Consider the following 16,253-nt stretch of genomic DNA (forward strand, 5'->3'; position numbering starts at 1 on the left):
GCAGAAACATGAAAGACCCTAGAAAGATCCATTGTCTTCCAACAATATTCATCCCTCTTATCTATGTTACCATCTTGGCTTCTGGCAAATTTTCCTGTGAGTAATCTACTCCATCAACCATTCCAATTAACCTCACAACTGGAAGCTGGGACCAAAACTGTTCAGTTTGTCTCGTAAGGCACCATGAGGACTACCATTAACAGGACTCCAAGCAAATAGATGAGGCCAACCTATAGTATGGATCTTAACAATTTTCCAAGGATCCCAGATCCAACCAGCTGAACAAATCTTATAAATTATCCGAGTTTACCTTAGAAAGCAAGATTATTGTTTTTTTCTTAAATTTCTGAATTGACCTTTCCCCTTGACCTGAGGCATCAACCCAGATTTATCAACAAGGGCATGGACATTTTTATAAAACTTACAGAGACCCATTCTGTATCCCACTTCAGCCAAATGGGCTACAATAACGGTGCTGAGTGAGCAGTGCACTAAACTCAGAAACCACTATCTTTTTCATCTGAGACCATGTCAGTTAAGTCGACAAGAACATCTAGGTGGCTGAACCAAAATTAAGTTTCAACTTGCTAGGTCCTTTTGACGAGCAACCACCTGGAGGGTGAAAGATAGTTTAGAACATAGAGCCATTAGTGGCGCACAAGACAAGTAGACAAGCAAAAAAATCAATGGAGAATTGTTCCCAACAACCAGCTGGTATGTATTATATCCCTTTAAAAATAAATACTAGCAAATATTTGTTCTTTTATTTTACTGTACCACTGCTAACTGTACTCCTCCCTCATTCAGCTTCTGACCTACTCTAGTCATTAGATGGCTTCTGGGGCTTTGCTCTTCTTACTTTTCTTCAGTCTTTGCTGTTGATTTTTCATTCCAATTTTTATAGAATGCCCTACCGTTTCAAACCACCTCTCAATTTTCTAATATGTTCTGGAAAGTTTGATACCTTTATGTATCAAACATGTAAAAGATGATCCTGTGTCTTAAAAGAATAACCTAAAATGCCATTCATAGACTATGATGATGAATAAAATAAATATTATGCTGCAAATATTTCTTTGGAAGTGGAAATAGACTATATTAGAAGTAGGATAGAATTTTGTGGTCAGACATACTTGAGTTTAGATTTCAGGTCCCCCAGTCATTTGCAGTGTCATTTTTAGGAAGTTTTCTTCATCTATGAAAGGGAAAATTCTGTTTCTTAAAGTTGTTAGAATTAAATAAAATCACTTACTTAAAACAACTAGTAAAATTCCTAACATAATAGCAGATAGTCACTGTCAATTCTCTATTCTCTTTCCAACTTATTATTGTGAGTATGTGGAGGCTGTCAAGAGATTTGTGAAATGATAATGAAATGTTATACTAGGGCTTCTACCTTTTGGTTTTGTGCAAATATGAAAGTCTTTTTATATGTTGTTTACATTGTCTTTTAATATAGTGATATTGTTTGTATGCTTGTAGCTTTATATTAGTACATTGACTCTCAAATTATCTTGATTTGTTCACTCAGTACACTAGTTATTCTTTTTCATAAGCTTGAAAATAATTTCTGATTCCACCATTGTACTGAAATATTAAGAAAATAGTCATTGCAATTTACTTTTATGCCAACTTTCTAGTGTTTGATTGGTAGCTTGAAAATTAAGTGATTTGTTCCTAGGTTTGATAAATCAACTCTGCTTATTTGGAAAACACATCATGTTGCCAACCTAGCAGACTGAAAAATGACATGGAAACCACATCCTGGGGGGTCTGTATGACACATCACGACTAATCTCATTAATGCCACTGGCACTGAATTGGAGTTACACTGACAGAGCCTTGAGTTATTCAATCTATCAAGTAGATGTGATTATGCAGGGTAAATGTTTTATTCCATTTTGAGAAGGTTGTGTTTAAAGAAATATTTGTATATAGACTTATTTGTACATTGACTTGCTGTATACATAACACAAAAATGGAGTTATCCCTCAGGTGTATTTAACCAAGTCTTAGAATTCTAACGGTTTCAAAGATAAGTCTTTCTTTTTTGTTGTTAATATAAAAACAGCTAGGACACATTTTCTAACTTAACCTCCACAAAAAGCCAATAGACAATGCAACTATCTTTACCTGTTAGTACACAAATTACCAAAAGGCACTGTATAGTTGTCTTAATTTATAGGAGTTCCTACTGGCTTTATAAAGTAAGAATTAATCATTCAATATTTAAGCAGCCTTCTTGCATTTTTTCAAGTATTCTGTAGAATTAACAAGGCTCATTCAATCTGTAAAGGCCATCTCTGGTTCTGCCACCAATGAGTACAAAGTCATGATAAAAAAATATTTTTTATGGTAATTATAGCCATTGTGTTAATTAAATTAGTGGCAAATTATTGCAATTTGAGAACAACTTCTGTTAACAGTAATGGCAATGTATTTGCAATATACAGTGTGTCTGTAAAGTCATGGTGCACTTTTGACCAGTCACAGGAAAGCAACAAAAGATGATAGAAATGTGAAATCTGCACCAAATAAAAGGAAAACTCTCCCAGTTTCATACCTATCCAGTGTAGTTTGATGTGGGCTCACACACAGATTTTTTAGGGCTCCTTAGGTAGCTATCCCGTATAGCCTCTACAGACTCATCACTGACTGATGGCCTACCAGAATGGGGTTTCTCCACCAAACTGCCAGTTTCCTTCAACTGCTTATCCCACCGAGTAATGTTATTCCTATGTGGTGGCGCTTTGTTATAAATGCGCCGATATTCACGTTGCACTTTGGTCATGGATTCGAATTTAGTGAGCCACAGAACACACTGAACTTTCCTCTGTACCGTCTACATCTCGACTGGCATGGCTGTGGGCTGCTCCGCTGTATACAAGGTGTTACATCATCATCTGCGCATGCGCACATGCTGCCACATCATCCTACAGAAACTAGGAGGGTTTTCCTTTTATTTGGTGCAGATTTCACATTTCTGTCGTCTTTTGTTGCTTTCCTGTGACTGGTCAAAAGTGCACCATGACTTTACGGACACACTGTACTTTAGGATAATTTACCAGGTATAAAGAGTCAAATGCTAAATTTGAATCTGCATGTAGTTAGTGAACTATAAGAATCAGTTTATTTGTCTTAACTTCATTAGTATTTTAAATAAAATTTTAATACTGTTAAAAATTAATATATTTGTATAGTTAAAGACACAGTGCTGAAAGGTCACAATAATATATATCATATTTCAATAAATAGATTAAGGACAATTGTATAACATCTGAAAAAACACAAAGTTGGATATTTTAGCACTCCTATACCAATAAAAATAGAAGATGGATTGAAATTTAAAAAGTAAAAATATGAATCAGATAAGTCTTTTGGAAAATATATAGTATAAAAAACAATTAATATGGAATAACTTTTTTAAATATTAAAAAACCCAAAAATTAAAAACAAAATGTATAAATTTGACCACATGAACAGGTAATTTCTGTATGGCAAAGAAAATGATAAAGTCAAATTCCCACCTGAGTCAAAATATTTCCAACTCTTAACAAAGGATTGATTTCCTAATATTTAGATAGAGTCCAACAAATTAATTTTAAAAAAGACCAATGACCAAGTTTTAAAATTTTTATAAGGATGTGAACAGAGTTTATAGAAAAGAAAGAATAAGATAGCTCATAAACATATTAAAAATTCACTCAATAAGAGAAATATAAACTGCAGTGGTTCTTAGATACTAGCTTTCACTTATAAATTGACAGTGATTTGAATTCTTTCTGGTATATATCAGAAGAGTTTTGGATCATACAGTAGTTCTATTTTCTTTTTAAGTAACCATACTGTTTCTCATAGCAGTTGTCCTGTTTTATACTCCAACCAAGAATAAAGGGTTTCAATTTTTCCACATCCTTGCCAATAATTATCTCTTTTTATAGCCGTTATGCTAACATGTGTTAAATGACAGTTTATTGTGATTTTGACTTGGATTTTATTGATGATTACTGATGTTGAACATTTTCTCATTTGCTTTGCCTGTGATGAAATAGCCAAGATACGAAAACAACCTAAATATCCATTGATGGATGACTGGGTTAAACAGGGGGGTGTATATATACAATGAAATGTTATTCAGCCTTAAAAAAGAATATTTTTGGGGGTTGGGTTTTTTTTTTTTTTGGTTTTGGTGTTACCAATTGTCTTTCTGTTTTTCCTGTAATCATCTTCATACTTTTCAAGTTCTCTCACTGAGTCTCTTATTTGGGGGGAGATCCTTTCAGAAAATTATGGCCAGTAACCGTCCAGGCCAACTACCAAAGTCTCATTCTGTGAGTCTCTTTATTTTCTTGGGTTGATCCCAATGCTTCTTATTTTTATTGTCATCTCTTTTCTTGGTTTTATTCTTTTGTATGTGTGAACACATCTTCAAGCAAATTATTAAGAAAATGTGAAAGAGAAGTAAATTTTCTGAGATTTCTATATGTTTAAAAATGTTTCTATTTTATTCTCACATATGATTGATAGTTTGTCTTGGTATAGAATTCTAGGTTGAAAATGATTTTCATCAGAATTATAAGTTTTGTTTTATTGTCTTTTAACATTAGTGTTGCTACTGAGTTTTAATGGTTTAACGCCTTATGAATTCTTGTTACTCTGCTTTTCCTAAAAAAGAAGGAAAGAAAAAATACTGATGTCTGACTAATTCATCATTCTTCTCCTGAAACATGAAAATGACATTTTTTTTTCATTTTCTTTCTAGTTTGGTTCAAGTACCCTTATATCTTCTCTTTCCTCTGTGCCCTGTGATTCATTGTTAAACTCTATCTTCCATGAGAGCATCTCTTAATATGTAGGGATAAGTTACTTCTTATATTAAGAGGTCTTGCTTCTAGGCTACTATCTTGTATGAACTCAGCAATCTTTTCTTGGATATCAAAAGTTGAACACTGACTTATTCATAGTCTTTACACTTATGGTATCTTAATCCTCCTGAGGAAAATGGAAACAAGTTGAACACTGACTTTTCATAGTCTTTACACTTATGATATCTTAATCCTCCTGAGGAAAATGGAACCTCTGGCAGAAAGGAGAAAGGCCATCAGAATGAAGTTAAAAAAGAGAAAAGTACTTTAATATATGTTTTAATATTTAGAAACATTTATTACAGAATGGAGCATTTTTCCCTCTTAAAAGTTTGGCTTTCACCAGCTTAGTCAATTGCAACTTATTTAGCCAGCTGCTGTATAAACCATCTTTACAGTTATCTGCATTAAATACCTAGGTTTTTCATGTGGTGTGTGAGTATCTCTGAATTGATTTATCTTTTTTTTTTCTTTTTGCGTTGTTCCAAAGCTGGAAACAGGGAGGCAGTCAGACTCCCGCATGTGCCCGACCGAGATCCACCTGGCATGCCCACCAGGGGGTGATGCTCTGCCCCTCTGGGGGGTTACTCTGTTGCATCCAGAGCCATTCTAGCACCGGAGGCAGAGGCCACAGAGCCATCCTCAGCGCCCGAGCCATCTTTGCTCCAATGGAGCCTCGGCTGCGGGAGGGGAAGAGAGAGACAGAGAGGAAGGAGAGGGGGAGGGATGAAGAAGCAGATGGGTGCTTCTCCTATGTGCCCTGGACGGGAATCGAACCCGGGACTCCTGCACGCCAGGCCGACGCTCTACCACTGAGCCAACCAGCCAGGCCTGATTTATCTTTTAAACCTCAAATTACTAGGCTAAGTTTTCTTCAGTCTATTCATTTGTGTTGCATAACCCAAAAGCAAAATATGTTAATGATATTAAATGACATTTCTATTATGCTCTCCATTCCTCGGAAGACATTTAAAAACAAGCTATGTAGAGATTGTTTCTTTTTTGTGCAGTGAAACTATGTTTCCATGTGTCTACTGACCTATGGAAAATTCGGCCTGAAAATACAGACTATTATTTGATCAGACTAATCATTAAAACTGAGCAATCATATTCTCCCTCATAAATCATTAAGCCAGATGATACAAATGGAGTTGACAGACCATGGCCTATCAATTTTTTTTTGCTTGTCAACAGAGCCTTGAAATCAAACCACTTCATCTATTAAGTTAGGGTCAAAATAAAGCAAATCTACATAGTTTTTCATAGTCAAGAATAATCACAAATATTAAATGACCAAAATATAAATTATTTATGACAAGTAAATAAATAATTGCCAAATGTGTAACTACATTATTTTAAATGATATAAAAGTTTTAAGTAACTTGACTGGTTCTATTTCTTATTAATAAATGGTTTGATTAGATACTTTAATCTCTTCAGTTCTTTTTTTTTTTCTTCAAAAACTAAGCACTTAATTGTCATCACTATGAGATAAATTATTTGGGTTGCATTTCTTCCTCTAATGGAGGGCAAACTCTTTCACACAGAAGTATGAAAATTAAAACTAACTTGAATTATTTTGATATCAAGTGGGATTTATTGATGAATAATTTAAGTTCCTAAATTGGAATTTCTGTAGCTATGACAATTAATGTTCTCACTATAGCAGAAGTACCAAGAGAAGTGCAAATAATCAGACTCTTAGCAGTCACTCATCCATTTAACACCTACTAAATGTGATCCATTATGCTCCATAAGGTGCAAAGTGGAAAAGAACTGATATATATACAACTTATGAAGTGGAATGTCTCTAATAAGAGCAACAATCATTGTGAGAGGAAGGCTTGTAGGAAGTGCAGATGTCCCACAGCATTCCAGATTTACAGACTTTAGAGTCTATTATTTAATTTATAATCCTTTTAGTTTTATTGCTTGAATCAGCAGTGACTGAAAACATGCTATTTCAGAATCTGCATAACAAAAAGAAATGTAATTTCTGAGTTCCGAAAAACATAAAAAGGATTGTTATTAAAATTTATTTTTACAAGCACATGGAATCATAATTCATTATGTCTCATATCTAAAATGCTGCCAGGGCTTTCGAATGAAATTACATTTTGAAAGCACTACAAATGACCTCTGTTTTTTAAATTGTCAAAAGTAGGATAAAATAGTCCATCCAGTTATGGAACCTGTTTACTGTAAATGGTAATGATTGAAACATTCCTGTCAACGCAAATATTTCATGGAGCTTTCTTTCTAGTGACAGCTCTTCTTACTGTTCTCTTGTCAGTGTTACTAGATAGGTTTGCAAGGCTTTTTTTCCGTACATGGAAGAGTTTCTATTGTTCTTTATTTCAAAGACATCTATTTCCTAGTGTGCACTGAAAACTGCTTATGATAAAATGATAGGCTTTTGAGGTATAACGTAGAATTTCTTTTTCTGAATATTTACACACCCTAAGGGAAAGTCTTTCTTGTGCCATTATAATTCTGTAAAATAATGTAAAACTGATAACTCCTTTAATTTTTTAACATAAACAGTCTTAATACCACTTCTCAGAATGAATGTGAAAATCATTTCCCATGACTGGACTATATATATCTGTTTTATTTTTACTTATTTGCTTTTTGTCATTTGTTCCGATGTCTCCAACATACAAAACGTGTTCCCATTGTTCTCATATTAAAGCATACAGTTATTTTAAGTGAGAGGAGGGGAGATGGAGAGACAGACTCCCGCATGTACCCCGACTGGGATCTATTCAGCAGCTCCCATCCAGTTCCAATGATTGAATGAACCAAGCCATCCTCAGTGCCCGGGGCTGATGCTCAGACCAATCAAGCCACTGGCTGCAAGAGTGGAAGAGAGAGAGAAGGGGGAGAGGGAAGGCAAGAGAAGCAGATGGTCACTTCTCCTGTTTGCCCTGACCAGGAATCGAACCTGGGATGTCCACAGGCTGTGCTCTATCCACTGAGCAAACCAGGCAGGGCCAAAGCATAAATTTTTTTTTATAAAACCATATAAACTGTGTTTTCAATTTTAATTTTATACATTCTGTTTTAAACACAGAAAATGCCCTAGTAGTATTTTAAGAATTTATTCAGTTTTTACTTAATCGTATGTTTCAAGTCTATGAAGTATATTCTAAAGCAGGGGTAGTCAACCTTTTTATACCTACCGCCCACTTTTATATCTCTGTTAGTAGTAAAATTTTCTAACCGCCTACCGGTTCCACAGTAATGGTGATTTATAAAATAGGGAAGTAACTTTACTTTATAAAATTTATAAAGCAGAGTTACAGCAAGTTAAAGCATATAATAATAATTACTTACCAAGTACTTTATGAGGGATTTTTACTGTTTGGCAGAATAAATCTTTATAAAACAACTTACTATATTTAAATCTTTTTATTTATACTTTGGTTGCTCCACTACTGCCCACCATGAAAGCTGGAATGCCCACTAGTGGGCGGTAGGGACCAGGTTGATCCCTACCACTGATCTAAAGCAATAATCATAACACTTAAAATACACTAACTTGCATGACATTTTTGTTGAAGTCAGTTTTGGGTATCATGTTCCTTAACATTTCTGGCAAGAGAGTGCCAATAATACATGAAAGTAAAACTTTCCTTTTTTCCTTCAACTCCTTTTTTTGATTGAAAAATTATGAATATATCTCGCCTCTTTTCACAAATGAAAATGTGTTCAAGTGCAAGTAGTATTTTCTATTAACTCTACTGAACATTTGCTATGTTTGCTAAACACTTCAAATTATGTTCTGAACCAGTTAATTCTAAGTAATTTCCCAGTAAAATATTTACATGAGCTTCCATGATGATATGTTCTGGCCTGTCTCCAATAATCAGCAGATTGTCCAGAGAGAACTATGTGACAGGTAACACATTGTAATAATCCACTGGAACTGAAAGTAGTTTAGCTGGAATAGACTGTTTTTGCATATTCTTATCCTTGCCAAAAAAAGGTAATAGCCTCATGAATTCCTTTATTAGTCAACATTTTTATTGTCCAGAATTCCACTTAAAAAAAAAAAGCCTGAGACTGACCTGTGGTGGCGCAGTGGATAAAGCGTCGACCTGGAAATGCTGAGGTCGCCGGTTCGAAACCCTGGGCTTGCCTGGTCAAGGCACATATGGGAGTTGATGCTTCCAGCTCCTCCCCCCTTCTCTCTGTTTGTCTCTCTCTCCTCTCTCTCCCACTCTCTCTCCTCTCTAAAAATGAATAAATTTAAAAAAAATTTAAAAAAAAGCCTGATAGACATATACAAATGTTTACACAGTGAATATCCTAAATATATTCTCAAGTTTTTCTTTTCAAAAACCAATCAATCTTTATGTTTGTGAAATTTTGGGAATCACCCAATTTACAGTTATTTTCAGTTTTTAAGTATTTACAGTTAGTGGACTAAGTAGATGGAAAAAGTGGACAGGCATTCTTTGGCAAATTAAATCAAAGGAAGAAAACAATGTACAGAAAATCCAAGTATGCCATGTGTACAAAGTTACTTAAGATAGGACTCCCTAACTCGAAAAATTATATAAATCTTTTAAATCTCAAGTAGTGCCAACTATTTAAATAAGTTCCATAATAGAGATAATGTCATAGGTGGCAAATGATAAATAACTCTTAAATGAACTGTAAGGCAGCTTTACTCTTAATTTTCAGAGAATGGAACAATCACTTTATATGAGGAATGATGACAAGACTGAAAGCTCTCCAGTGTGGTATTTAAGCCCAAATTCAAGTTTTGAAAATTAATATGATAATATGTGCAGCTGAAACCTGTTTTCTACCACCATCACCCAGTATTGTTCTATCTTGGTCTTTTCTTTCTTATGATTCAATTTGCTAAGTGGTTGTTGAGTCTCTTCTATAAATGTAGCAGAAGATAGAAAAAAATAATCCTTAGTCCAGTAGAAACTCACAGTTAATTAAAAGAATAAGTAAAATACACACATAATGGCACTTATAAGACCAGAGTAAGAATGAATCATGGAAGGGGCTCTGAGACCAATGCTGAGCTCTGCCCAAGTTTAATTTAAGTAAGCCAAAGCTTCAGTATATCTGTAATTTTCATAATAAATGATAAGTTCTTTCTTAGACTTTACTAAATGAGAAGAGTAGTGAGCTGGATAATTTAAATAATAAATCATCACAAAATTTTAATTTTTGTGAAAAATGTGATTTTTTACAGTGAGTTGACTTGTTTTTTTTACTAATGACAATACTGATATCATTTTTCTTTTTAATTTTCAAATACTATTCAATAAAGGGCAGCTCAGAAATAGACTCAATATTAATACAATGTTGCTAGAATTAGAAATTGGTCATGAATAGTTCAAATAGTAAATAATCCATTGGAGATTTAAAATAATTTCTCAGTTCCTCATCAGATTTCTAACTGGGCCCTAGACCGAGCAAAACTAAAGGGTAGAGGGAGGGTTCAGAACCATGAAGATCCAGGAGGCATGTAAGTGGGGTGTGTCTCTGAGCGTACCTTACCTTACTATTTGGACTTAACTCACAAAAGATTCTCATAAACATTTTTAAATATGCTGAATACATTTTAAGTCAGTTTTAATATTTTTGCATTATGTACACTCTTGTTATATAACTTTCCAAAAAGTAAAAAAAGTGGAATTTTTATTATATGTAGCTCAGAATTCATTGTACTCCCTTGGTGAATGTTTGGTGTGTGTATGTTTTAGTAGGTTCATGTTTAAAAACACTGAAAGAGCTTTCACCATTTGGATGGACCTCAAAAATGTTATGTATAAATTTGACTATCATGAAATGATAATAGTTTCCTAAGGGTAAGAAGAAAGCATTTAATCTAGAGCCAAGATTGTTTCAGTCTTGTAAATAATGATACAACTCCCTGTAATTACATTGTAATAAATACTTACCATGATTTTAAACATTTGTTTTCTATACACATTAGGAATTTACCAACTTTAAGTTGGTCTAATTATCCAACTTTCCTTGGTTACATAACATTTTGTAGGTGTTCTCATAGCAACAAACAACTGATCCCTTTTCTTCATTCCCAGGTTTTTATCCCTGCCTCCATCAATAAAGCACAGGCTCCACATGTTCCTATAACATTAAATATGAATTTTTCTAACTCTGACATTAATAGGCACATGCCGTGATGACTACGACACAAATTCTACCCATTGTCCTTAGAACTTTGTGAGAGAAACAAATAATTACATGAATAATCATTTCAGTGAGCTTGTGATCGGTACTTTAAAGCAGTGGTCCCCAACCCCCGGGCCATGGACAAGTACCGGTCCGTGGGCCATTTGGTACTGGCCTGCAGAGAAAGAATAAATAACTTACATTATTTCCGTTTTATTTATATTTAAGTCTGAACGATGTTTTGTTTTGTTTTTAAATAACCAGATTCCCTCTGTTACATCTGTCTAAGACTCACTCTTGATGCTTGTCTCGGTCATGTGATACATTTATCCATCCCACCCTAAAGGCCAGTTCGTGAAAATATTTTCTGACATGAAACTGGTCCGTGGCCCAAAAAAGGTTGAGGACCACTGCTTTAAAGGACAAGTAGAAGGCATTATGAGACTGTGAAAGCAAGCATCCTTCTCTTCATGTGGGAAGTCAGGGAAGGTCAGGATGGGTTTTCTTAAGATCAGTTTGACTGATGTAGAGAATGGTTTAGTCTGTGTTTAGTGTCAGCTAGGAAGCTCTTAAAGATGAACAAGCAAGAAGTAATAATGAGAGCATTAGGAATAGAAATAGGTGCATCCAAATATACTTGGGAAATACATTAAAAAGACTTTGTCACTAGATGTGAAATAAGAAATTTGAGACAGTCAAGTATGGAGGATGAGTTCTAGATCTGGCATGAGCACTAAGAGGATGTGATGTGGATTTACTGAGTTGAGGAATTCTGGAAGAGAATCTAGTTTGGAGAAAGGATCCAAAGTTTGCTGTTTGACATGCTAAATTTTGAATGCTCATGAGGTAGAAGGCTGGGCATGGTCAAGCAGGCAGTTGGATATGTGGATCTTCAGCTCAGAAAATAAACTGGGGGTATATGGTCTTAGAATTATTGACCTAGAGAATTCAAAGCCCACTGGTGAGAGAATATAGACTGAGAAGAAAAAGAGCCCACATCTCCCACATTTATAGTTTGAATAGGGAAGGCAGAATATCAGAGGAAACTTTGAAAAAGCTTTCACAGCAGTAACAACTTAGCAATTACCGCTGAAAGTTTCATAAAACCAGCAATATCATCATTTTGAGTGTCATGGTGAATCAGAATTCATGTGTAATAGTAACTGTCTGTAAGAATCAGGAGATTTGACTTCCAGATTAGCAACATTGGGGATTTCCTGAGCCTTTTTTTAAAATTATCTGAACAAATGATTGTTTTTCCTACCACTTGACAATATTATGAGAATTATTTAATAATGTGTATGATACTGAAAATTAATGTTATGAATAGACAAATGTTGAAGCCAACATCATAACCATGTGTTTTCTTAGTGGGTATTTACAGAGCTACTCTCACCAAAAATGTAGTTGTATTTATAGAGTTGAAACATAGAAAGAGACATTTTTTTTCTGCTTGCAGACATTGTTACTCTTCTTTTCTTTGTGGTAGTTTGGTGAAATGTGGTTCTGATCATGTGGGAATCTTTACTGAGAGGGAACACTGGCCTTCACACCTGGTTTGGAGTCACCTTTGCTTCCCTTTCCTGATGTTAACTCTGAAGATAAACAGTCAAAGAAGAACAATTCATCATTATGAATATATTACCTAGTCTAACCTTGGAAGAGCTCAAACCACTTTAAAAGTTTTGTTTAAACAGTAAAGTGGGTATTAATTTTCAAAACATTCTTTGTGAGGCAGGTGTACATGAAACAGTCTATTAACATGTGTCCTATTCTTCTATATAGGGTTCTCTGGGAATTCAAGGCCCCCAAGGTCCACCTGGAAAAGAGGGTCAGAGGGTAAGTAAACTTGGAACAATTAACAGTCGTTACTAACTCAGGGATTACTTATTTCTGAATACTAATAGAAATAAAACCAAAATATAGCAAGCCAAGAGGCATAAGCTGAGTATCAACTATCTGAAGGCTGAAATTTGAGATTTGAGCTGATATTCAGGATTTGACATTTTGACAGAGACAATCCAGGATTCTATATATTTTCAGGATTGGCAGCACAGGTGTAGAGATGTAATTTGGGTACAATGACTTAACTATAATTTGATCTAATCATATCTGCTATATTTTAGAGCATTGAGTTAAGCTCATTTTTGCACAATTTGATGAATGTCTTTGTGGAATTTCAGGCTGTTTGTGAATTCTGTAAAGATGGTGGATATTGAGTACATGCTTTAGCCAAATTAAATTACTGATATTAGTGACTCTTTTTAACTCTATTATCATTACTATTTACTACCTTTGAGATAAACTATATAGCGAGTGAATAAATTGTACTTGCAATTGGGAGTATAGAAATCACCTTCTCCTTCTAGCGCAGGTAGATTCATCATCCTCCAGTAAAAGGAACCCCTGCAGCTTCACTCAAACACTTAGAGCAATGATGTGCCCCATTCTTGTGGCTTATTGTTATTATTACTATTTTCAGGTCATTTTTAAGTCTCAAAGTATTTTATATATGTTATCTCATATGGTTGTTATTATTAACTTCTGCTACCTTAAGGTGAGCATTCTGTGAGCCAGACAGTTTAGGTGACTTGCCTAAAATCAAAGAGCTAATAAAAAGTAGAACCAGGACTTGAATTTGGGTCTTCTGACTCCTGATTTCATGTTCTTTTCACTGTCCTAGTATATTATCCCCAAATCAGTATTTTAGTCTTTTTATTTATTATTCCTGGTTCTGCCCTCTGGCAAATATGTCTGCTGCCTCATATATATTATAGTCCTTTAAATATTTGAGGGCGAATGGTGTACTTTACAAAGGTTTACCTCTTATCAAGTTAATACAGCTCCAATTCTCTTAACTCTTTCTTTTATCATATTAATTCCTTATCCACAAACATTCTGATAGCATTTCCTATAAACCATTCCTGGATCTTCTGGGGGTGTCAGGAACGGGACTTGAATACGTGCGGTCTTATTTAGAACGTAGTAAAATGTGGCAAGTTTGCCCTGTACCATAATAGCAGCCTAAGATAAAGCCAAGGTTTCTGTGTATGGTATTGTACTCTTCTTTTCTTTTTTCTTTTCTTTTCTTTTCCTCTGTCCACTAGAGCAGCTTTGTTTTTAATTATTGTTTTTTGGCGTTACAATTAATATTTGATTTGGGAAAAAAATAGACGGAATAATATCCAAGTCTGCTTAATTTAATTAAGTCTATGTCCAATTTGTATCCCCAGTGGCTAGTTTGGTGAATCAAAAAGGGGTTAATAAGTTTTAATGGCTAAGAAAATAAAAGTATTTTGTGAATAGTGGCTAACATTAATGGGGTAACCTGTAATGTGTTAAGTTCTTCATAATTATTATTTTATTTGTTCCTCACAATAGCCCTGTGAGATAGGTTTTGCTATAATCTTCATGGAAAATCTGAAATTTTTAAGCAGTTTGGACAGGGGGCATTGCTAGTAGGTGGAGCTATGTTATTTTTAAATTATTTACAATGTAGTCATATTTGGGTTCCATGTGAGTTTATTAATCTACCTGAATCAAAGTTTTAAATAGTCTCAGGGGGGAAAAAATTATTTCCTTATAATCAGTGCTTTGAGGCTGTCTTACACATCTAACTAATTGAGGGCAGAGAACTAGATGAAATAACCTTATGAAGTTAATTTCTGAACTTCTTGTTCTGTTTTCTCACAGTGATGGCCAAAATGTTGGTTGCATCTAGGCCATGTTCCTGAATTAATTGCTGTCTTCAGCATCCAGGGAACATTTTTCTTTTAGTAACTGCCTGTTTCTGGAAACTGATAACTTAAACTCTCATCTCCAAGATATATAAGGAACTCATGCAACTCAATAGCAAAGAAATGAATGACCTAATTTAGAAATGGGCAAAAGATCTGAATAGCTATTTCTCAAAGGAAGTCATAGAAATGACTAACAGGTATATGAAGAGTTGCTCAACCTGGCTAATAATCAGGGACATGCAAATCAAAACCACAGTGATATATCATACCTGTTTGAATGGCTATTGTCAGAAAGACAAAATATAACACTTTTTACAGCTATTTTAGGAATAGCTACACTTCCATGTTCATCACAGTATTATTCACAATAGCCAAGATATGGAAACAACCTAAATGTCCATTTACAGATGAATGGATAAGGGAAGAAAAAATATACACACATATGTATAAAATATTTCCGTACACACACAATGAATATTATTCAGCCTTAAAAAAGGAAGAAATTCTGCTATTTGTGATAACATAGATACACTTGGAAGACATTGTGCTAAGTGAAATAAGCCAGATACAGAAAGACGAATACTGCATGTTCTCACTTATATGTTGAATCTAAAAATGTCTAATCACAGAAACAGAGAGTAGAAAGGTAATTAACTAGGGGTTGGGGGAAGGAGATACAGAAAAATGCTGGTCAAGTTTCAGTTATACAAGATGAATAAGTTATGGAAAACTAATGATGGCATAGGTTAACAATCCTGTATTATATACTTGAAATTTGCTAAAAGGGTAGATCTTAAGTATTTTCACCACACACGAAAAAGATAACTGTGAAATGATGGATGGGTTAAATTAGCTTGATTGTGGTGAATATTTCACAATTATCAGTATATATCAGATCATCAAGATATACACTTTAAATATGTACAATTTTTAATTGTCAATTATGACTCAATAAAGTAGAAAATAATAATAAACAGATTTTCAATATTAAGTTAAAAATATATACTCCCTAGGTGGTCTGAGATGGCAGAGCTTGTGGATATATATGTGTGCATATGCATACATAACAAATTTTTAAGGGTACAACAGTATTGCACTTCTCATTCGTACTGGTATGTGGTTAATTTAACTTAATGCTCCTCCTCTTTTGTTTTCAAAAGCTTCTGCCAAGTTCGACCTTTACACATCCAACTGTTGTACAGTTGCTTTTTAAATCACAAAGTAGGAATTGATCTATGTCATTGTTAAATTTCATCTTCTAGATTTCAGACTATAATACCATTTTATTGGATGGGCTTTTAGAGTTTTTACAGCAAAATAGCTCCCAGCTTTACATACCTTAAATTTTGATAAACCTCCCCTCTGAGTATTCATTCAAATTATATATTAATAAACCTGAATAGAACAGGGTCTAACAACTCTTTGTAACACCAGCAAAGGTTGCCATCTTGTCTACCATTGATTGATATTCTATGGCACTATA

At 34.3% G+C, this 16,253-nt stretch overlaps 1 protein-coding gene across 1 annotated transcript in view; it reads left to right on the forward strand.

Moving 5' to 3' along the window:
* The window catches only part of COL19A1 (collagen type XIX alpha 1 chain), a 329,506-nt gene that overhangs the window by 166,663 nt on the left and 146,590 nt on the right, over positions 1-16,253 (forward strand). Inside the window, exon 14 of the mRNA XM_066252988.1 lies at positions 12,816-12,869. Within this exon, the coding sequence (XP_066109085.1) occupies positions 12,816-12,869 (54 nt within the window). The remainder of the gene's footprint in view (positions 1-12,815; positions 12,870-16,253) is intronic.

The sequence above is a fragment of the Saccopteryx bilineata genome, chromosome 1 (genome assembly GCF_036850765.1).
Source record: "Saccopteryx bilineata isolate mSacBil1 chromosome 1, mSacBil1_pri_phased_curated, whole genome shotgun sequence".
NCBI classification, from domain to species: domain Eukaryota; kingdom Metazoa; phylum Chordata; class Mammalia; order Chiroptera; family Emballonuridae; genus Saccopteryx; species Saccopteryx bilineata.